Source organism: Ornithorhynchus anatinus, chromosome 3, assembly GCF_004115215.2.
Source record: "Ornithorhynchus anatinus isolate Pmale09 chromosome 3, mOrnAna1.pri.v4, whole genome shotgun sequence".
Classification (NCBI taxonomy): Eukaryota; Metazoa; Chordata; class Mammalia; order Monotremata; family Ornithorhynchidae; genus Ornithorhynchus; species Ornithorhynchus anatinus.
In genome coordinates this window covers 62,125,807-62,150,116 of record NC_041730.1, presented here as the reverse complement: position 1 = coordinate 62,150,116, position 24,310 = coordinate 62,125,807, and the positions used below count along the sequence as shown (strand labels likewise).

The 24,310-nt window shown below is 45.6% G+C and overlaps 1 protein-coding gene across 1 annotated transcript in view; it reads left to right on the top strand.

Moving 5' to 3' along the window:
- Positions 1-24,310, top strand: part of LOXHD1 (lipoxygenase homology PLAT domains 1) — a 247,851-nt gene that overhangs the window by 135,204 nt on the left and 88,337 nt on the right. The window contains exons 23-25 of the mRNA XM_029059328.1: positions 2,083-2,247; positions 11,974-12,155; positions 19,561-19,677. Of these exons, the coding sequence (XP_028915161.1) occupies positions 2,083-2,247; positions 11,974-12,155; positions 19,561-19,677 (464 nt within the window). The remainder of the gene's footprint in view (positions 1-2,082; positions 2,248-11,973; positions 12,156-19,560; positions 19,678-24,310) is intronic.

Genomic DNA, 24,310 nt, shown 5'->3' with positions numbered 1-24,310 from the left:
TATATAAATGCTTTGGAGATACAGGGAGCAGAGTGAAACAGGAACTAGAGAGGGAAAGAACTGGAGGCAGGGAGATCAGTGAGGAGACTGAATAGCAGTCAAGCCAGGCTATTACAAGGGTCTGAACTAGTACAGTAACCCTGTGGATGGAAAAGAAGGAATGGGCCTTAAAAACATTTTGAAGAACTGACAGGATTTAGTGAATGGGAGGGAGAGGGAAAAGTCAAGGACAATGCCAAGATTGCTTGTTCGAGGGATGAGGAGAATGGTGATGTTGACCTGGATGGGAAAGTTAGGTGGAAGAGGAGATTTGTATGGGGAGTGAGGTAAGGAGTTAAATTTTTGACATATTGAAACTTGTTGAGAAACAATTTGGCCTAGTGGAAAGAGCCCAGGCCTGTGATTCGGAGCCCCTGGGTTCTATCAGATTTGTCAGTTGTCTGCTATATGACCTTGGGCAAGTTAACTTCTCTGTGCCTCAGTAACCTCATCTGCAAAATGGGAGTCAAAACCTATTAGCCCTCCTACTTAGACTGTATGCCCCAAGTGGGATACAGGCCCCGTACATATGGAACTCACAGTCAAGTAGGGCGAAGAACAGCTGTTGACTCCCTATTTTGCAGTTGAGGAAACTGAGGCACAGGAAGACCTCAAAAGAACAGATCTCACAAGCTCACACATTAGACAAGTGGCAGAAATGGGATTAGAATCCAGATCCTCTGGCTCCCAGGCCCATGTTTTCTATCTACTAGACCATGGCTGTTTCTCACATTGGAGAGAATAGTCTAAGTGGTGTGAAGGAAACCAGATTATAGAAGGTTAAGAAAGGAGCTGGAGGAGAGGAAGTGGGGGCAGTGGGGATCTACTACTTGTCTAAGGAGTTGGGACAAACACTGGGAAGAGGGAGATGAGGATACAGTTTTGGTTTTTTTTAATGGTATTTAAGTGTCTACGATCAGTTGAACATTGTTCTAAGTGCTGGGATAGGTATAAATTAAGTCGGACACAGTTCCTGACCTGTATGGGGCTCACAGTCTAAGTAGGATGGAGAACAGGTATTGAATCCCCATTTTACAGTTGAGGAAACTGAGGCACAGAGAAGTTAAATGACTTGCCCAAGGTCACACCGCAAGCAATTGGCAGAACCGGTTTTAGAACCCAGTTCCTTCCTACTCCCAGCCCCGTGCTCTCTCCACTAGGCCATGCTGCTTCTCTACTTTCTCTGACTGTAAAATAGTGATGACACAGTGCACTATCCAATTAGATTGGGTAACTGAAAGAGCTGAGAATCCAACTTACTCCATTTTACATCAGTATCTGAAGATCCACTCCCCTCCACTTCTCAATCTGCTGCCCGGATCATCGTGCTAAAAAAAAGTTCAGTCCATGTTTTCCCTCCCCTCAAGACCCTTCAGTGGTTGTCCATTCAATTCCACATCAAACAGTAACTCCTTACCATTGCCTTTAAAGCACTCAATCACCTTGCCCACCTCCTCAACGTACTCACTTGGATTTGCTCCCTTTATTCAATCCACTCTCAACCCCAGGGGACGAACGTAAGTATCCATAATGTATTGTAACATCCATCTCCCCCTCTCGGTTGTAAGCTCTTTATGGGCGGGGAACATGTCTACTGATTCGGATGTATTGAACTCCCCCAAGCACTTAGTACAGTGCTCTGCACACACAGTTAGTGCTCAATAAATATGACTGATTGCTTCTCAGTTTACCTTGCAAGGTCGCTTGCCTTTCCTGACTGTTCAGACCTCTGGCTGGAGTATGCTAAGCAGAGGAGGGAGTTGAAGGGGGATCGGTGAGGGATTGATTGGGTTCGTGAGGGATTGATTGGGCACTCAAGGAAGCCACCTAGAGCTGTGGGCAAGGAGGAGGAAAACCCCCTGGCAATCCAGAATAAGGGAGGGAGAACATCCCAAACTCACATGGCTAATCTGGGGGAAATAGAAGGATTATTGTAAATGTATTTAAAGTGCTTTCAACCTCTTGTGGAGATGAAAACAACCTACCTCCCAGATCCCCAGCTGGGAGAAAGAGCCGGGACTGATGGTCCTCTTCTTTCCACAGGCAAAGGCGCTGGCTGGTTTCTGGACTGGGTAGAGGTGGATGCTCCTTCTCTTGGGAAATGCCTTGTGTTTCCATGTGGCCGCTGGCTGGATCAAAGTGAGGATGATGGAGCCCTCAGCAGAGACCTCTTTCACAACGAGCTACAGACGAGGGAGTATGTTCCGTGTAGGTACTTCAACCCTGTGAAACCATGGAGAATTCTATTATAATTTAATAGAAAATGAGTTGGGAAAGCAGAGGAAAAAGTAGGGATGTTGAGGGATTCATCCCTAATCAGTAGTATGGATGTTGAGGAGGGCAGTCATCACACTGTCCCTTCAATCAGCCAATCAGTCAGTGATATTTATTGAGCGCCCACTGTATGCAGAACTCTGTGCTTGGCGATTGGGAAAGTATAATACAAAAGAGTTGGTAGATAAAATCCCTGCCCACAAGGAGCTTACTTATTCCCACTACCAAAGGCGGGATATTGGTCTGACCTCAAAATGTCATTACCTTTTTTTAAAAATGGTTTTTGTTAAGCACTCCCTTTGCATTTTGCACAGTGCTCTGCACATAGTAAGCTAAATACATACATCTGAATGTGCCAAGCCTTGTACTAACCGCTGGGGTAGATACAAGATAGTTTGGATACAGTCCCACACAGGGCTCACAGTCTAAGTAGGAGGGAGAACAAGTATTGAATCCCCACTTTACAGATGAGGTAACTGAAGCAAAAAGAAGTAAAATGACTTGCTCAGGGTTATACAGTAGACAGATGGCAGAGCCGGGGTTAGAACCCAGGTCCTCTGCCTTCCAGACCTGTGCTCTTTCCATTAGGCCATCTTGCTTCAATTATTTATGTCCTTATGTTCTTTAGCTCTGTTTGACATAAAAGTCGGTCAGACCAAAGGTCCGTTCAGCCCAGTATTCTGTCTTTAGCAACATTATCAAAGGTTCTTCTGAAGATGATTTAGTGGGTCGTCTTCTTTACATCCATCTTCATGGTTGTGGATAAACCTTCTTTTAGCTTTCTTTTTAAAAAATTTAAATGGTATTTATTAAGCACTTATTACGTGTCTTGCATTGTAATAAGCGTTGGGTTAAACACCAGCTAATCAGGTTGGACACAGTCCTTGTCCCACATGGGGCTCACAGTCTTAATCCCCATTTTATAGATGGGGTAACTGAGTCCCAGAGAAGTGAAGTGATTTGCCCAAGGTGACACAGCAGATGTGAGGGGGATCAGAGATTAGAACGCAGATTTATTTCGATTTTCATCTTTCTAGACTTAAAACTGGTCACTGTGGTAGCCGTGTGAATACCTTCTCCAGATCTACTGTGCCTTCTTTAAGATATGGAAACTACAACAACATGCAGTATTTTAGGAGCAGGCTTGTGATGGTCTTATTGTGGCAAAAATATGCCTTTTGTTTTATTTCCTTCACTCTTCCTAATTATAAGGCTCTCATGACAGGAGCATAGCATATAACCCAATAGAGGTGGTCTGTACCAATTTAAAGCCGAAACTCTACTCTTTCCAAGATGCATCACGACAGCCGGTCCGTGACCTGGATTTCACATTAGGCCCCACCAGGATAGCTTGATGAGAAATCTCTTTGTGGTGGTCAGTTTCCCAGCTGTAATGAAGGGTCATTATCGGAGACAAAGCAGCCTCTCCCTGAGATGAATTCAGAAGTCAGTATTGTGACCAGACAATTTCTGACAGACCTCCAAATTGCTCCCCTAACATTTGCTAAATGCTAAAAGTTTGTTAAATGCTCTTAAGGAAGGTTGCCTTGACATACTTCCTTCCCTCAAGAAACATATTCTAAAGTATCCTGTAAATTACCTCACAGACGTATGGTAATCTCCATTGAATGGATAGCTTTGCTTTTTGACCTTGTTTTTGATTTCTTTTTGTTTCCCATCTTGGTAGATTTGACTTGGGTACAGAAGGGAAGGGAAATAACTGGATTTCCTCAGGAGGTTTGGGGGAATGTGGGATATTCCCATAATGGTCCAAATCTGGGAAGCCTTCCTGGAAGAGATGGAAATAGGCTATAAAATAAGAGTAGGGAAGGGATACAACGGAGGAGAACCAGATGGCTATTTCAAGAGTATAAACTCGTTGTGGGCAGGGAATATGTCTGTTTATTGTTGTATCGAACTCTCTCAAGGGCTTAGTACAGTGCTCTGCACCCAGTAAGTGCTCAGTAAATATGGCTGAATGAATGAAAGAGTGTGGGTCAGTGGGGAAGAAGGTACAGTGTCTATTGTGAGAAGGCAAGAGAGGTTATTCTGCTGAGTGAAAAAAGCAGACCAGAGAGTCAGGGAGAAGAGAGAAATCAACACTACCAGTCTTTTAGAGTAATTCCATTGACTCAAACACTGCTCCTTTGTTTGACTTTCAATTTCTCTTCCCAGTCTCTAGACATTATAAAACTGAAATTTTACCAACTCTGTTGTACTGTACTCTCCCTACTGTTTAGTTCAATGCTCTGTGCACAGTAATCACTCAATAAATACCATCTATGGATTGACTGATTTACACCCCACCTTGAGGAGGATCTGTTTTAGCCAGATATGCCAAACAAACCTATTTGCTTTTTATTCATATAGGAAATACAGAAAAGCAGTGTTGCCTAGTGAATAGACCACGGGCCTAGGAGCCAGAAGGACCTGGGTTGTAATCCCACTTTTGCCCCTTTTTAGCTTTGGGACCTTGGGCAAGTTATTGAACTTTCCTGTGCCCCCATTTCTTCGTCTGTAAAATGGGGATTAAGACTGTGAACCCCAGGTGGGACAGGGAATGCGTCAAACCTGATTAACTCATAACTACCCCAGCGATTTGTAAGTGCCTGGCACGTAGTAAGTGCTTAACAAATGTCATTTAAAAAAAGTGCTCACCAAGGCACCTGCAAGGAAATCAGATCTTTAGAAAGTCCAGGAATTGTCCTGCTCGCCTAACCGCCCAGGTCTCCAATGGAGTAGGGACAAGAAAAAAAACTGAGAGCTTGAGATCTATGGTGTTAGCAACCAGACAAATGCCTGAACATCACGAGCCCCTCTGATGTGGTGGCAGGTATCACCTTGCTTTCATAATTTTGAGTGATTGAGAGCACTGAGAATCATTCCAGCATTTTTTATGGTATTTGTGAAGTGCTCTGACTCCCAGACCCCTTTTCTATCCACTAGACCCTACTGATTCTATAGTTCAGCCCACCCTGTTTAAGGTCTGTGAATGCGGTGTCAGGTGCTAAAAGCAGAAAAAAAGGAAGAGAGAGACTCACCATTTCAATATTGGTTTTCTTTAGCCAGTCGACTTGTTTTTGTTTTTTGTTTTTTCTGCCTACATTTCCTTCTGCAAAAATTGCTGAGCTGGATTCTATGCTTAATCTTTCAGGATGCTTAAGCTGCTTCCTCAGAGTGTGTGTGCAGGAAAAACGGCAGCAATCTGCCTCTCTGCTTGTGTGAGAGGAAAGGAAAGAGGTTCGGGGGTGCGTGCCGGGGGCGGTGGGTATTTCTTTAATATGGTAGATGGAGAGTTGGTCAATGAAGGCTTTAGGTGTCAGGGCACTTGGAAATCATTCATTACTGGACACTCGCTTTAAGGGAATTAGTGATTAAAACAAGACCAGGGAGACCCTTGAAGAAGAAAATCTAGCTGACAGGACTTCCTCCAAAGCCAGCACAATGGTGTTTCCCCAAGCCACATCATTAGATTCAGGAAATCAGCCAGCAGCTGAGTTTAGGAAGATGGCCTTCCTATTTAAATCTTTGCCCCCTCTCCGTCACTCAAAAACCCTTTCAATCAGTCGAGAAGCCACGTGGTCTAGTGGAAAGCACCTGGGGCTGGGAATATGCAGATCTGGGTTCTAATCCTGTTCCACCACTGCTCTGCTATGTGATCTTGGGCAAGTCACTTCACTTCTCTGGGCCTCAGTTATCTCATCAGTAAAATGGGGATTAAGACTGTGAATGCCATGTAATGAACCTGATTATCATGTACCTACTCCAGCACCTATTAGAGTGCCTGGCACATTGTAAGCACTTAAATGCCATTAAAAAAAATCACTAGTATTTATTGAGCGCTTATTACCTGCATAGCACAGTATAAAGCATTTGGGAGAATACAATGATATTATTTGATATGAGCTCTGGCCTCAAGGACAGTCTAGGTGGGGAGGCAGATTCTAACATAAATTACATGTAGGAGAAAGCAATAGCTGATCAGTCAATCATATTTAATGAGCGTTTACTGTGTTCGGAGCACTGTGCTAAGCACTTGGGAAAGTTCAGTATTACAACATAACAGACACAGTCCCTGCCCTCACTGAGCTTACAGTCTAGAAGACAAGCTTACAGTCTATGGTTTCAAGTATAAAGACCGTAAAGTATACAGTTTAGAGTATAAAGTAATGCATAAAAGTGCTGTGGGAGGTCAGTAAAGGTACCATTCAGCTAAAACAGCTTGTTGTGCAAGTCATAGCTTAGCACACTTCCAACCTACCAGTGTGTGTACCCAGGTTCTTAAGTCGTGTGAAAGCTGCTAAAATAGGGTGAGGGGGAGATGAGTGATCTGGGAAGGTCTTCTGGAGATGTGATTTCAGAAATGACTTGATGATGGGAGAGAGGCAAAGACAAGATGGGGAGGGAGCAGCATTGGGCAGGTCTGGCTGACAAGGATACAGAGGTCCCAGAGGCTCCTGAGTTCTGCATGGGCCAGCCAGGTTTTTTTATGGTATTTGTTAAGCACTGTTCTAAGTGCTGGAGGTTGGACACAGTCCATGTCCCACATGGGGCTCCCATTCTTAATCTGCATTTTATCGAGGCCTAGAGAAGTTAAGTGACTTGCCCAAGGTCACATACGAGACATGTGGAAGAAGCGGGATTAAAACCCAGATCCTCGTGACTCCCAGGCCCGTGCTCTAACCACTAGGATGTGCTGCTTCTCAGGTATTGAGAAACTAGTCTAGTTGGGAACTTACAAAGACTAACGTAGAGGAACAAAACGAGAGGGCCTTTATTCCCATCACTGGCGTCGGTCAGACTCTCCCTAGATCAAAGGTTCTGGTTCTTCGAAAAGTAAGATCCTTGTGGGCAGGGATCATGTCTATTGTATTGAACTTCCACAAGCTCTGCATACAGTCAGTCCTCAATAAATACAACTGATTAATTGATGGATTGATTGTGGGCATGGGACCTGGAGAGAGCTTATGAGGAGTCCCAGAGTTGATTAAAGAGGCAGAGAACAAGATCTATGATGAAAAACCTAAAGGAACTTGGATTATTCAGTTTAGAGAAGAGGAGTCTAAGGCTTCTAAGTGCTTAATACACAGTAAGGGCTCAACAAATACCATTTATAGATTGCTCGATTGAAAGACTTAAATATGAAATACTTTGACTTTGAAACCCATGTGAGACAGGACCTGGGTCTAGCTTGTTTAATTTGTATCTATCCCAGTGTTTAGAACAGTCCTTGACACATAGTAAATGCTTAACATATAATAATAATAATAATTTTCTGTATTAAATTCTGGGGTAGATACAACCTAACCACGTTGGACCCAGTCCATGTCCCAAATGGGGCTCATAGTCTTAATCCCCATTTTACAGAAGAGATAACTGAGGCACAGAGAAGTTGTGGTCTTGCCCAAGGTCTCGCAGCAGAGAAGTGGAGGAGCTGGAATTAGAATCCAGGTCCTTCTGACTCCCAGGCCACTGCTATGTCCACTAAACCACACTGCTTCCCTGCCTACCTGGGCCTGGTTGGGAATTTCAGGCAATCTTCCAGTGTCCAGGATGATTGGGAAGGGGTGGGACAGGAGAGGAGCTCAGTTTTCTGCAACTCTGGACAGCTGCTGCCAAGTGGATTCCTGGGCCAATTTATAAGGCTGCACATGCCCTCAGTCTTACCACACAATTGCACTGCTTTTATAACCCCAACCTATTGACTTTTAACCCTCCCAGGCTGAATTCCCACCAAAAATAAGGCTTGCAAAAATCTCCATTATTACCTGGCTCACAGGTTGCATTCTCTAAGCCCAGGGAAAGATTCCATGAACTCTGTCCACCTAGAGGGAAGTCTACCCCATAGAGAGACATATTCCAATTCACCTGGCGGTGTCCGTTTGCCGGAGGTAAGTCACAGAGTCTTGCCTCATGAGGGGGAGAAGGCTAGTGCCAGGATGAGTTTACAAGGCAGCATGAAAATATATCACTCATGTCCCAATTTAAATGGTGCCCCAGGGCCTGTGGCTTTCAAAGCCGCCATGTACATCACAGGGGTAGCTGACAAACTGGGAGTAGCCCTCGCGGTCAACCCGTCTGTCGCACAGCTGGGTTGATTTGCTTCCCAAAAGGCTGAGGATGCTTGTCTCCTTGCAGTACACATGCCACGGTTGTTCACAGACTGAGACAGATCATTTTGAATCCATCTAGTGCAGGCGCCCGGGAAGCTTTCTCCACGTCCTTGGGCAGTAATCCCCTACTGTAGGATCTCACAGAGACTGGGAGAAAAATGAACAAACCATTGAGCCTCGGGCAGATTGTCATGTACCATGTGTCCCATGAGCAATTTTCCCAGCATCCCCCAGTTTCATTATTTATTGGTGCTCCTGGATACACTACTGCAGTAGTTGCATCAGGCAAACACTCATGCTGGCCATTGAAAGTCTATAATGAATGTCTCCGTGCCCCTACACTAGGAAGAGGAGAGAAACGTAAAATGGCAGATGGGCTAGTATTAGGGCTGGGTGATGCTTAAGGATTTGCAAAAGCATTGCCTACCAGCCCAGAGCTTTATAGCATTTTGTTTTGTTTTTTTTTCCACTGGGTTTTCTCACCATTGATTTGAGGATTCATTTAGGTGAGCAGGTGATTAGACCGAAACTCCGAGAGGTTAAGTAATATGTCAGTGTTGCCCAGAGAGTCACAGTGCCAGGGCAGAAAAGTGTGTGCGCGTGTGTGTGTGCATGCACGTACACACATATGTGTGCATGTTGGCAAACGGGCCATGGATGGGTCTTCATTTGAACAGAGCTCCAGATTCAATATAGAATAATTTGCTCAAGAGCTCAGTGGTCATTAGGAATGGGCTGCATCTTTCCACCCTTCTGTGGCTTCCCAAATCCCCATTCCCAAATTCCCAAAGCCTATGGGGGCTTTTCCCCAAAACCTGGCTGAAATAGACCTGATCTTGACCCCAGAGGAGCCATTTGACTTTCCACCATTGGCTGCTTGAATGCCGAGAGTTTCCTCGGTGTTACCTCAGGCGGCATTTATGCAACTGCCTGGAGATGGAATCGTGCTCATCTCTTCCATATCCAGGAGGAATCTCATCCCGCTAAAGAAATGGTACCCACATTTGCCAGTGGCAGTAATAATAATAGTGTTTTTTGTTAAGCACTTACTATGTGCCAAACATTGTACTAAGCTCTGGGTAAAGAAAAGATAATCAGGTCCTACATGGTGCTCAAGTCTAAGTAGGAGGGAAGAAAGGCATTGAATGCCCATTCTGCAGATGAGGAATCTGAAGCACAGAAAAGTTAAGTGCCTTGCCCAAGGCTACACAGCAGTCATGTAGCAGATCAGGATTAGAACCCAGATCCTCTGACCCCTTGGCCCAGGCTCTTTTGACTAGACCACATGATTTCTCAATCCTCCAGCATGGAGGAACACACTCTTATTGACCAGGCCAAAATGGACTGAACAGAGATGGTTGGCCCCTTACCCCAAGAGCGTGGTATAGTGGATAGAGCACGAGTGTGAGAGTCAGAAGGAAGTGGGTTCTATTCCTGGCTCTGCCACTAGTCTGCTCTGTGACCTTGGGCAAGTCACTTAACTCAGTGCCTCAGGTCCCTCATCTGTAAAATGAGAATTAAGACTGTAAGCCCTATGGGAGACAGGGACTATGTCCAACCTAATTACCTTGTATCTGCCCCAATACAGTGTCTGGCACACAGTAAGCACTTAAAAATTACCACTCTCATTATAATGATTATTTGATCTGATGTTTAGCCAACAGGAAGAAGGGAATTAACATCTGAGGTGAGGTTACAAGATAGAGCCTTTCCCAAGTTCAAATCTGCAGTCCCATGAGAATAGCGACTGAGCTCAGATCCTTTCCAGTCGCCAGAAATATCACTGGCACTAGCGTCATCATCACTATTGCCTACAGTCTGAATTGAACACCCACTGGGAGAAAAGCATTTCATTAAACCTGCTTTGAAATTAACAAAAAAGAATGAGATCCAGTCCCTGTCCTGGAGGAACTTGTAGTCAAAAGGGTCCCTATAACTAAAATAATGTAATCAGTTAACAAAATGCAAGTACTAGGGGGAAAACAAACAAAAAAAAACATGAGTCCAAACAACAAAACTATGTATTTAGGATTTATTAAGGTAATTGAAAGCCTAAGAGAGCTGGAGGGAATTGGTGTGGTCAGGGTTGAAGAGGCGGGTGTGGTTAGACTGGAAGGCTTCATTCCAGAGGTGAGATTGGAGGAAGGCATGGAGTCAAGTGAAAAGGGCATGAGCTGGGGAGTCAGAAGACCTGAGTTCTAATCCCACTCTTACCTCTTGCTGGATGTGTGACTCGGGGCAAGCCACTTAACTTCTCTGTGCCTCATTTTCCTTGTCTATACAATGGGATTTAATCCTTGTTCTTCCTCCCCCTGAAATGAGTTAGCTAACTCTATATTTTTCCAGTGTACTACTCTGCATACAGTAAGAGCTCAATAAATACCACTGATGATGAATGGCTAGGTTTAATAGTTCGGGGGCAGGGGGATGGATAGAATGACCTCTCCATTCAGGCCTAGGATTCAGGAGACAGGGCAATGGAAGAAGGAAGTAGCTCCTTAGAATTGCCTCATCATGTGGGCTGGCTGATTTACAGCCATTCCAATACATGGGAAAATTTTCAGTCAGGGAGGTTGTTAAATTATTGGAGCAGGGGCCAGAGGAACTCTGTGCAGTCTATTTCTCTGAGGGCCTTTAAATAAATAGATTCTGTGGATTCTTATTTGCTTTGAGTGGTGGAGTGTGTTTCTGTCTGAAGATCGTCTGAATGACCTCAAGAGGTCGTTTCCAGCTTCAGGTTTTTGTGATTATTGGCCAGTATTTACCCTCACTCACGGATTTGGCAAAAATTGGTCCTTGGATTTTCCAGTCTCAGCCAGCTGTTGGCTGCAATTGTGACATCCTTGTGGGCAGGGAACTGTCTACTAATTCTCTTGTATCATGCCCTCTCAAGCACTTAGTACAGTGCTCTGCACATCATTAAGTGCTCAATGAATGCCACTGATGTTGAGAAGAGTAGAGAGCATTACCAGGAAATCTTCTAGCTGGGAAATAGCTATCCCATCCCTGTGGCTTTCGATTTGCTGACCCTCTCAATTAATCAATCAGTGACATTTATTGAGTGCTTACTGTGTGCAGAGCACTGTATTAAGCACTTGGGAGAGTACAATAGAATAGAATTGGTAGAAACATTCTCTCCCCAACGAAAAGCAGTGCAGTCTAATGGATTGAACACGGCCCTGGGAGTCAGAAAGACCTTTCATTCATTCTTTCACTCGTATAGACCTGGGTTCTAATTTCAGATCCACCACTTGTCTGCTATGTGACCTTGGGCAAGTCGCTTATGCTGCTCTGTGCCTCAGTTACATTATCTGTAAAATGGGGATTAAGGCTGTGAGCCCCATGTGGGACAGGGACTGTGTCCAACCCGACTACTCTGTATCTACCCCAGCGCTTAGTACAGTGCCTGGCACGTAGCAGCAGTTAAATACCAAAGTAAAAAAAAACCCGAGATGCTTCTCCATTCTAAAATCACCTCCACCACCTCCTTTTCTGTTCTTCCCCTTTGGACCCACACTGATCCACTCTCTCCATTCCCGCCTGTCAGTTGTCCCTTACGAGATCACCGTCTACACCAGTGACGTCTTTGGTGCCGGCACAGACGCCGACGTCTTCATCGTCATTTACGGCTGTGACGCGGTCTGCACCCAGCAGAAATCCCTGTGCTCTAACAAGAGGGAGCAGCGGATGTACTTCGAGAGGAAATCCGCCAACCGCTTCATCGTGGAGGTGGGTTCCGAGGCCTCCGGTTGGGTGGGAGCTGGGCCTGCTGGATTCAATTCAATTTAGTTGTACTTATTGAGCGCTTACTTTGTGCAAAGCGCTCAGCTGGAGGAGTAAAGATCCAGAGTTGGACAGGGAAAAGTAATAATGTTGGTATTTGTTAAGCGCTTACTATGTGTCGAGCACTGTTCTAAGCCCTGGGGTAGATACAGGGTAATCAGGTTGTCCCACGTGAGGCTCACAGTTAATCCCCATTTTACAGATGAGGTAACTGAGGCACAGAGAAGTTGTGACTTGCCCACAGTCACACAGCTGACAAGTGGCAGAGCGGGGATTCGAACCCATGACCTCTGACTCCCAAGCCCGGGGTCTTTCCACTGAGCCACGCTGCTTCTGAAGTAGAGGCAATCCCAGCTCTGTCTCCCATCTGCTGTGTAACCTTGGGCAGTTTGCTTCTCTGGGCCTCAGTGTCCTCATCTGTAAAAATGGGGATTCAGTACCTGTTCTCCCACCCCTTTAGGCTGTGGGACATTCATTCATTCATTCAATAGTATTTATTGAGAGCTTACTATGTGCAGAGCACTGTACTGAGCGCTTGGAATGTACAATTCGGCAACAGATAGAGACAATCCCTGCCCAATGAGGAGCTCACAGTCTAATTGGGGGAGACAGACAGCAGACCAAAACAGAACGAAACAAATACAAGACAACATTATCACGATAAATAGAATCAAGGAGATGTACACCTCATTAACAAAATAAATAGGGTAGTACTATATACAAATGAGCACAGTGCTGAGGGGAGGGGAAGGGGGGGAGGAGCAGAGGGTGGGGAGAGGAGGGGAGGGGGAGCAGAGGGAAAAGAGGCTCAGCTGAGGGGAGGCGAAGGGGGAAGGGGGAGGAGCAGAGGGTAGAGGGGGAGGAGCAGAGGGTGGAGGGGGAGCAGAGGGAAAAGGAAGGAGCTCAGTCTGGGTAGGCCTCTTGGAGGAGGTGAGCTCTCAGTAGGGCTTTGAAGAGAGGAAGAGAGTTAGTTTGGCGCAGGTGAGGAGGGAGGGCATTCCAGGACAAGGGGAGGACGTGGGCCAGGGGTCGACGGCGGGATAGGCATGAACGGGGGACGGTGAGGAGGTGAGAGGCAGAGGAGCGGAGCTTGCGGGGTGGGCAGTAGAAAGAGAGGAGGGAGGAGAGGTAGGAGGGGGCAAGGTGATGGAGAGCCTTGAAGCCTAGAGTGAGAAGTTTTTGTTTCGTGCGGAGGTTGGTAGGCAACCATTGGAGGCTTTAAGGAGAGGAGTGACATGCCTAGAGCATTTCTGTAGGAAGATGATCCGGGCAGCGGAATGAGAGTGCAACCTGATTGACTTGTATTTACCCCAGCGGTTAGAACAGCACTTGACATATAGTAAGCGCTCAACGGATACCATAATAATCCAGAATTCTTCCCAGGGCAGGATCATGGGAGACAGAAACCCGCACTCTGACCATTAAGATCTCAGTCAGTCAGTCAGTGGTATTTATTGAGCATTCTCTTGGTGCAGGTTTGGTAAGGGGACTGGGATTAAGACATAGAGTGAACAACCCCTGCTGAATCCATGATGCTCCCTGTTCTTCCCACTTGGGGAAGTTGAAAAGTCCTGGCCTGTCTTGTAAGCCTGATGACTTTTACATAAACCCCTAGAACTAGAGGGGAACTCAACAGGTCACCTTGAGTTCCTTTGTCTCTTCTGGTCTCCTCTCCCCATCTGACCATCTCTCTCTCTCTCTTCTCCTCCATTTGCCCCAGAGTCTGAACGATGCACTCTCCTTCACCCTGAGCCTCGGTGTCTAGCTTGTTATAATCTAGGGTTTAGCCCCTCACTACCTTAACTCAAGGGATTGCTGCTTTGACCCACCCCTTGGCCTTCCCTCTAAGCACTTAAATTCTCATCCCAACCCGCCACTACAGTCACACTCACGCATCCACACATATGCACACCTATGCATGACCTAGCGGACAGATCACAGGCCAGGGAGTCAGAAGGACCTGGGTTCTAATCCCAGCTCTGCCATTTGTCTGCTGTGTGACCCAGAGCAAGTCCCTGTGCCACAGTTACTTCATCTGTAAAATGAGGATTAAGATTGTGAGCCCCATTTGGGACATGGACTGTGTCCAACCTGATCAACTAATATCTCCCCCCACAATCAGTACGGTGCCTGGCCCGTAGCGCTTAACAAATACCATAAAAAAAAAAATACACGGCCCTGCACACACATACACAGTACTAGTATATGTACCCTTATACTCACTTCCTCTCTCTAACTGTAATTTTAATGTCTGTCTCCGCTGCTGTATTGCAAGTCACTGGAGATCATGTCTGCTTACTCTTCTAAACTCTGTCAGGTGCCTAGTGAGGTGTTCTGTACACAACAAGCACTCAGTCCAAACCTGATTGAGTGACTGATCGATTGGGCTCAGCAATGGCCCACTGTGGATGCAGGGGCAGGACATAGAGGACTTGTGCTAGAGATCCCTTTTTTAAAAAAATTTTAATGGCATTTGTTAAGTGCGAACTATGCACTGGGCATTGTACTAAGTGCTGGGGCAGATACAAATTAATCAGGTTGGCCACAGACCGTGTTCCACATGGGGCTCACAGTCTTTATCCCCGTTTCACAAATGACATAACTGAGGCACAGAGAAGTGAGGTGACTTGCCCAACATCACAGAACAGACAAGTGGTGGAGCCAGGATTAGAATCCCACTCCTTCTGACTCCCAGGTCCATGCGCTATCCACTAGTCAAAGCTGTTTTTTTCCTTTAGGAAGAACCCACCTCAGAATTTTTCCATTTGAGTCAGAGTCTGGGTTCAGCCGCCCTGTCCAACATCCATTTCTCCTATCCCACTCTTACTGAACCCTGCAGGAAGGAAATCTTGTGTTGTAGTATCTAATCCATGTTCAATCCCGTGCACACTCCAACATCCGTTTCCTCCTACACCTCATCCCGCCGCATCCAGACAGATATGCCTTATCAGAAGAACGTGCCCTGAAACTATCGCCATGTTCTAGTCCAAACATGTAGTGATAGCATGTGTCCTGGAAGAGTTTAGTGTACTATGTACATAGGGTCTGATGTACTACAACTGGGAATTAAAAAGTGAGAGAACGGCACACTCCCTGCCCTTGGGAAGACTACTGTGTGAGTCAGAACAAACAAAAAGACATCTCAAAGCACAAACATAATAATAATAATTGTGGTTTTTAAACATTTATTATGTCAGGCACTGTACTAAGCATTGCGGTGGATACAAGCAAATCGGGTTGGACACAGTCCTTGTTCCACATGGGGCTCCCAGTCTTTATCCCCATTTTATAGATGAAGGAACTGAGACACAGAGAAGTTGTGATTTGCCCAAGGTCACACAGCACAGAAGTGGCAGAGATCGTATATTAGAACTTAGGCCCTTCTGACTTCCAGCCCTGTGCTCTATCCACTAGACCACACTGCTTCTGCTTCTGACACAAATGATTGAACTGGTGTATTTTCTTCGATGACTTTTACAAGCCTGCATAAAAATCATTCATTCATTCAATAGTATTTATTGAGCGCTTACTATGTGCAGAGCACTGTACTAAGCGCTTGGAATGTACAAATTGGCAACAGATACAGTCTCTGCCCATTGACGGGCTTACAGTCTAATCGGGGGAGAGAGACAGACAAAAACAATAGCAATAAATAGAATCAAGGGGATGTACATCTCATTAACAAAATAAATAAGGTAATAAAAATCACATGACACCAATTCCAGAAACTTGAAGGGTGATCAGGGGACTTGCAGGAAACCAGCGTGGCCTAGTGGGACGAGCATGGACCTAAGACTCGGAGGACCTGGGTTCAAATCCCGGCTCTACCACCTTCTTGCTGTGTGACTTTGGTCAAGTAACTTACCTTTTCTGTGCCTCAGTTCCTCCATCTGGAAAATGAGAATTCAAAACCTGTTCTCCCTCCTTCTTAGAATCTTAGAATATGAGTCCTATGTGGAAGCTGAATTATCTTGTATCTATCTCAGTGCTTAGTATGGTTCTTGTCACATAGTAAGTGCCCAGCAAATGCCACTATTATGATTAATCATTTTTTACAAGCATATCCTCACATATTTGGGGAGGCTGGGTATTTATTTGCCTGCTTTCACAAGGCAGGGTATGGATTAATTGACTTTAAGGTCCTATCAAGAACCAGTGACATAATATAGAGAAACAGGGTGACTTAGTGGAAAGAACCCGGGCTTGGGCGTCAGAGGAAGTGGGTTCTAATTCTTCATTCCGCTGCCTGGATAATCTTCCTACAGAAACACTCTGGGCATGTCACTCCTCTCCTTAAAAACCTCCAGTGGTTGCCTATCAACCTCCGCATGGAACAAAAACTCCTTACTCTTGGCTTCAAGGCTCTCCATCACCTTGCCCCCTCCTACCTTACCTCCCTTCTCCCTTTCTACTGCCTACCCTGCACGCTCCGCTCCTCCGCTGCCCACCTCCTCACCGCCCCCCGTTCACGTCTATCCTGCCGTCGACCTCTGGCCCACGTCCTCCCGCTGTCCTGGAATGCCCTCCCTCCTCAGCTCCACCAAACTAACTCTCTTTCCCTCTTCAAAACCCTACTGAGAGCTCACCTCCTCTAAGAGGCCTTCTCAGACTGAGCTTCCCCTTTTCCCTCTGCTCCCCCTTCACCTCCCCTCAGCTAAGCCTCCTTTCCCCCTTTCCCTCTGCTCCTCCCCCTCTCCCTTCCCCTCAGCACGGTACTCTTTTGTATATATTATTTATTACCCTATTTATTTTGTTAATGAGGAGTACATCCCCTTGATTCTATTTATCGTGATTATGTTGTCTTGTTTTTGTTTTCTTCTGTTTTACTCTGCCGTCTGTCTTCCACGATTAGACTGTGTGCCCATCGTTGGTCAGGGATTGTCTCTCTCTGTTGCTGAATTGTACATTCCAAGTGCTTAGTACAGTGCTCTGCACATAGTAAGTGCTCAATAAATACTACTGAATGAATGAATTCCTGCTCTGCCACTTGTCTGCTCTGTGACCTTGGGCAAGTCATTTAACTTCTCTGTGCCTCAGTTCCCTTATCTGGAAAAGGGTGATTAAGACTGTGAGCTCCATGTGGGACAACCTGATTACCTTGTATCTCTCCCAGCATTTAGAACAGTGCTTGGCACACAGTATGCACTTAAGCAATACCATTATTATTATTATAATGGAAAAGATTGTTCCCTTCTCTCATTGTTTCTGAAAACACCCTCCTCTTGCCCACATGTCTTGCCTATAGAATTTTCTCTAGGAAATTCTGTCTTTTCAAATAAGTGCAAATCTGAAGCTAATTCTTCTTCCTCAAGAAGGGAATGTATTTCCAACCCAAGTTGTTGCCTCGGGGACATGCATCATGCAAGTAGCCTGAGTCTGACACAATGAAAGACTGGAGAAGAATACATAGATCTTAGCCGAGTTCCCAGGGAGTTTTCTTCAATGAAGTTTCTCATTAATCCCTATATGTAATTCTACTGCTGGATTTTTTTTTTATTCCTTTGAATTTATTCTCTTCCAAGAAGAAGTCAAGATGTCAGTAAATCCTTAGAAGCAGCAAATGAAAACCTTGTTCCTCCTTGGCACTTAAAATAAAGTATTAACTGGACACAAACCATTTATCTCTTCCCTTCCCAGTTCTTCTTGATGAGGAGCAAAATATATTCCATCTCTTCTGTGTGAACTGCCATAATTCGTAGCATAAAAGACCTTGAAAAGAGCGTGAGGATTACAGACAGCCCAGGACTCTCTGAGGCGAGGTTTTTTTGAGGGTGTATGTAGTGACTTTGGTAGGTAGGAAGTTAGAGACAGCGGAACCTGGAAAACCGAGCTCTGGATTTTCAAGTCCCATGGTGAATTCATTAAATTGTATATTTGATTATTTATTTTGATTACTCCATTTCTAAATACTTTTACGTCTGTCCCACTAGAGTGTAAGCTTCTTGTGGACTGGGAATGTGTTACTTGCCTGGGTTGAACTTCCCAAGCGGTTAATACAGTGAACCGCACCCAATGGGGCTCAACAAATGTGCCTGTTATCTAGCATTTACTCTGTCCATAGGGCTTTGCCATCAAAGATCACATCTTGCCTGGAAACGAAAACCTCCATGTGATAGATAGGCAGGAATTATTTTACAGATGGTGTTACGGAGATACAGAAATTAAGTTTTTTGCCCAGGGTCACACAGAAGAGTAAATGTAGAATTAGATCAATCAGTGGTATTTATTGACCACTTACTTTGTGCAGAGCACTGTACTAAGTGCTTGGGGAAAAGCTCGCTATCCATAATGAACTTACAGTCTAGAGGAGCGTACGATTGTTCTCCTAACTCCTGTTCTGCTTTGCCCTCATTTGCTTCACTTTCCCCTTTGAAATAATTATAATAATAATAAGACTATGTGCCAAGCACAGTTCTAAACACTGGGAAATTTACAAGGTGATCTGTTTGAACACAGCCTCTGTCTAAGTAGGGGCTAAAAGTCTGGGAAAGAAGTAATAAGATATAATCCCCATTTTGCAGATGAGGGAACTGAGGTCTGGAGAGGTGAAGTGATTTGTCCAGGTCACACAGCAGACAACTGGCAGAGTCAGGATTAGAACCCAGGTCCTCTGACTCCCAGGCTCATGCTCTTTCCACTAGGTCATGTTACTTCCTAAGGAACAGGGAAGGCAAATATTTACACTAACCCCTAAGGTAAAGTGGGAGTTTTGAAAATCTATCGAGCTGTATCTTGATCCATTAATGGTATTTCTTGAGTGATTAGCCTGTGCAAAGAAAGCTATAGACTCTAAGCTAGTTTTGGCCAGAGATCACTTGTAACCACTCTATTGTATTGCACATATTACACCCTGTACACAGTGCGTTCAATAAATACCACCGTGCACAGCACTGAACTTGTTGAACCTGGGAGAGTTCAACAGTCAGTAGACATGATCTCAAGTAGCTTACAGTGTAGTCATGGGGACTGAAACTAAAATAAATTACAAGTAAGAGATAGCAACCAAAGATATCAACTAATCAATCAATCAATGGTATTTATTGAGCGCTTACTGTGTGCAGAACACTGTACTAAGCGCTTGGAGGGCTTCGAAGATAGGGAGAGTAGTGGTGTGCTGGTTTTGAAGTAGTAGTGATAGTATAGAGTTTATGAAGTATTTTCTTTATCCAAAGTCCAGTCCTGTTCTAAATGCTAGGAAAGAAATACATAGATGAGACATAGACATAACCCCTGGCCCCATGAGGAAAGGTGAAGAAAATTACAAAAACCAAAGGTGATAATGTGCCTGAAATGATCAGCAGGATTTTAGGCTCCTCTTCCTGACCTGCAGTTCTCTCTATGATCTTGACAGCTAGAGGACGTGGGAGAAGTCATTGAAAAAATCCGAATTGGACACGACAATTCAGGAATCAATCCCGGGTGGCACTGCGACCATATTGATATCCGGAGACTTTTGCCTGGAGGAGAGGTAGGCCCCACTGTTGGTATTTAATACAGAAACTTCTCAGCCTCTTCTGTGTTCACTTAATAGAGCCTCAGGCTGCTGGGAGTCGTAGAGTGTAGATGAATGATGGATCGTAGCTGGCAATCTAGCTAGGGTTTGGGTCCTTGTCTATGGATGTTGATGCCAGGATTTTATTTTTCCAAACATGACTCTCAGACTCCCAAGGAGGGGCCCACAGGAGACCTCCGGAGAGAGGAGTCGGAGTAAAATAAGTGGCTTCAAAACCTGATGAGGTTCACTTGCAGATAGCCCATCTCTGCCCTCCTGGATCCATACTGTGAAAGAGTGGTATTTCACAGGGTTGAGGAAACCTCATTTGGTCACTTGGCCAATCACTTGACTTTTTCCTTTTGAAATTGTCTATGCACTTGGATCTGGAACCTTTGGACATTTGAAATTCACCCGCCACAGCACTATGTACACATCTATGAATTATTATAAATTATATCTTTATTAATGTCCATCTTCCCCTTTAGACTGTAAGTTCATTGTGGGCAAGGAATGTATCTATCAACTCTTTTGTATTGTACTCTCTCATGTGTTTAGTACATTGCTCTTCACACAGTAAGTGCTCAATAATAATAATTGTATTTGTTAAGCGCTTACTGGATGCCAGGCACTGTTCTAAGCCCTGGGGTAGATACAAGGTAATCAGGTTGGACACAGTCCCTGTCCCACACAGAGATCACAGTTTTATTCAGTTTTGAGATAACTGAGCCACAGAAAAGTGAAGTGACTTGCCCAAGGTCACTCAACAGACAAGTGGTGGAGCTGGGATTAGGACCCGTGACCTTCTGGTTCCTGGGCCCATGCTCTTCTCGAATAAATACCATTACTGCTGTTGCTACATTGTCTATACTTAACATCTCTGTGCCTCAGTTGCCTCACATGTAAAAAAAAGGGGATTAAGAGTGTGAACCCAAAGTAGGACAGGAATTGTGTCCAACCTAATCAACTTTTACCTATCCCAGAGTTTAGAACAGTGCTTGTCATATAGTAAACACTTAACAAGAGCCATAATTTTTATTTTTTTACACTGTGGGATTTCACTCCTGCTGCCTACACCACCTGCAGGAGCCTAGGGCTCTTCCCTCATGAGGAGACTCTTTCCTAGGCTTCATAGAAATCAGGTTATAAAGCCCTTCCGAGTGTCAGTCTTATTTCTTTAGAAATAGGAAAAGCGTAACGGGAAGAATTTAGGTTACATATGAGGAAAGAAAGATTTCCCGCCTGAAGCATTTAGTTCAAACCCCCTACAGAAAAGGGATTCCTCCTGTCTTCTGTCTTTCTCAAGGTCGGGCAGCTCCACATATTGAAAATCAGGTCTATTCTGGGCCAGAGCAGATCGGTGCAGCAAAAACATTGGTGGGATTTTAGAAACTCCTCTATCTGCCCTTAGAGCTTCTGCCTACTCGGTACCCACCCAGATGGTCCACCCCGTACTCTGCCCCATCCTGACCCCAGGCAAGCAGCAGAAGGGAGTTGGCAGAGCCAGCCAGGTATGACTGGAGGATGTTGGTGAGCTACTCAGCAAAGGAGAGCTCTCCTGGCTTGTGCAGGCTTTTCCCCTGGCTTCCTCTAGCTTCTCCCATCTTCCCCCGGCCTCCCCTGGCTTCCCTTGGCCAACTGGCTTCTCTCGGCTCAGCAGGAATGCCAGAGAGAGTTCTGCAGATCTGGTCCTCCCTAAGGCTGAGAATTTTATCAGCCTCCTCGTCTCTCTTCTCCCAAACTCCCCCAGACTAACTCTGACTACAGAAATCCCCACTGGGGTGAGATATTTGTGCTTTTCGGGATTCTGTCCTGCCACCTCAAAGAGCCAAGACAGGACCTGTTAGGGTGTTGCTTTGGGCTATGGTGCAAATAATAATAATTGTGTAATTGTTTAGAATTTACTATGAGTCAAGAACTAGGTTAAGCGCTGGGATAGATACAATACAATCAAATCGGACATAGTCCCTGTACCATATGGGGTTCGCAGTCTAAGAGAAGACTCTTAGTCTTTGCTGCTTCTCTTAGAGTCTTAGAAAAGCACTCTGGCCAAGTGAAAAGAACAAAGGACTGGGAGTCAGAGGGCTTGAGTTCTAATCCTGACTTGGACACTTTTCTGTTATGTGACCTTGGGCCAGTCACTTAACTTCTCTGGGCCTCATTTACCTTCTATGTAAAATGGCAATTAAGACTGTGAGCCCCATGTGAGACCTAGACTGCACCCAACCTGATTATCTTGTATCTACCCCAGTGCCTGGCACATAGTAAGTGCTTAGCAAATACCACCACTATTAAGGAGGAGGGCGACTATCAAATCCCCATTTAACAGATGAGGAAAGTGGGGTCCAGAGAAATGAACTGACTTGCCCAAGGTCACACAGCAGGCCCATGGCAGTTTCAGGATTAGAACCCAGGGCTCCTGGTTCCCAGTCCTGTGCTAGGACTGTACAATGTTGGGGCCAGGGCAGGAGGGAGGTTGGAAGGGAGGAGGCCGATTTGCAGATGTCTGCTTGAGGGACAAACGATTTCTCAGGATGTAGTCCTGCCCCATATCTGCTACCTAGAGAAGCAGCGTAGCTCAGTGGAAAGACCCCGGCCTTGGGAATCAGCTGCTATGGGTTCGAATCCCGGCTCTGCCACTTCTCAGCTGTGTGACTGTGGGCAAGTCACTTCACTTCTCTGTGCCTTAGTTACCTCATCTGTAAAATGGGGATTAACTGTGAGCCTCACGTGGGACAACCTGATTACCCTGTATCTACCCCAGTGCTTAGAACAGTGCTCCGCACATAGTAAGTGCTTAACAAATACCAATATTATTATTATTACCTCCCTGAGAGGGTGAGAAGACTTTCAAGACAGCCCCCAGAGCCTGAGCAGCTTTGGGGAGGGATAGGAAGTGTGTTTGTGTTGGGGGGGAAGGTGGGGAAGAGCCTCCAGCACCCTCAGACAACAGCTGTCAACTGGACAGACTCTCAAGCCAGTCGGGAGGAATGTGTCATCATATGGTAAAAATGCTCATCTGCAGGAATGCCATTTTAATGGTCTTCAAGTCCTTCTCTGCTGTGTTCAGAAAAAACTGCTGGAAGCAAATCTCCCTCTCATTAACTGGATAATAAGGCCAGCTTCATTAGGATCCTTGAAAAATATGTGGATTCTGCAATTTTGTTTTTCCAAACTGATACTAATTAACACCATCAGGTGTGAGCTCCCTAAAATCATCCCTGCCCCTCCGCAGTCCCTCCCTGTTCTGGCTCCCTCTTCAACTTTCTCATCCTTCCCAGCAGTATCTCCGGAGAAGATTACATAAACCCACCCAAAACCCTCCCTTGACCCCTTGGCTCTCTCCAGTTATCTCCCCATCTCCCTCCCACCATTCTTCTCCAAACTCCTTCAGCGAGTCGTCTACACCCGCTGTCTCAAATTCCTCTCTTCTAATTCTCTCGTGGACCCCTTCCAATCTGGCTTCAGTCCCTTCACTCCACAGAAACCCCCCTCTCAAAGGTCACCAATGATCTCCTTCTTGCCAAATCCAATGACTTCTACTCTATCCTAATCCTCCTCGACCTCTAAGATGCCTCTGACACTGTGGACTCCCCGCTTCCCCTGGAGATGTTATCCAACCTAGGCTTCACTGACTCTGTCCTCTCCTGGTTCTTCTCTTATCTCTCAGACAGTTAATTCTCAGTCTCCTTCGGGGGCGCCTCCTCTGCCTCCCACCCCCTAACTGTGGGAGTCCTTCAAGGTTCAGTTCTCAGTCCCCTTCTATTCTCTATCTACACTCATTGTCTTGGAGAACTCATTTGCTCTCATGGCTTCAACTACCATCTCTATGCAGATGACACCCACATCTACATCTCCTCCCCTGATCTCTCTCCCTCTCTCCAAGCTCGCATCTCCCCTGCCTTCAGGACATCTCTACTTGGATAGCCTCTCCTCACCTCAAACTTAACATGTCCAAAATAGAGTGCCTTATCTTCTCACTCAAACCCTGTCCTCTCCCTGACTTTCTCATCACTACAGACAGCATCACTACCCTTCCCATCTCACAAGCCCATAACCTTGGGATTATCCTTGACTCCTTTCTTTCATTCAACCCACACATTCAATCCTTCACCAAATCCTGTCAGTCTCACATCGCTAAAATCTGTTCTTTCCTCTCCATCCAAACTTCTACCGTGTTAATACAGTCACTCATTCCATCCTGCCTAGATTATTGCATCAGCCTCCTTGCTGACCTCTCATCCTCCTACCTCTCCCCTTTCCAGTCCGTACTTCACCCTGCTGATCCGGATCATCTTTCTACAGAAATGTTCAGAACACCACCCCCCTCCTCAAAAACTTCCAGTTGTTGCCTATTCACCTCCATATCAAACCAAAACTCCTCACCATTGGCTTTAAAGCACTCCATCACCTTGCCCCTCCTACATCACCTCACTTTTCTTCTACAACCCCGCCCACATACTTGGCTCCTCTGACGCTAACCTTCTCACTGTGCCTCAATCTCACCTGTCTCACCACTGACCCCTGGCCCACGACCTGCCTCTGGCCTGGAATGCCCTTCTGCATCGCACTGACTTGCTCCCTCTGCTCTTCCCCGCCTCCCAGCCCC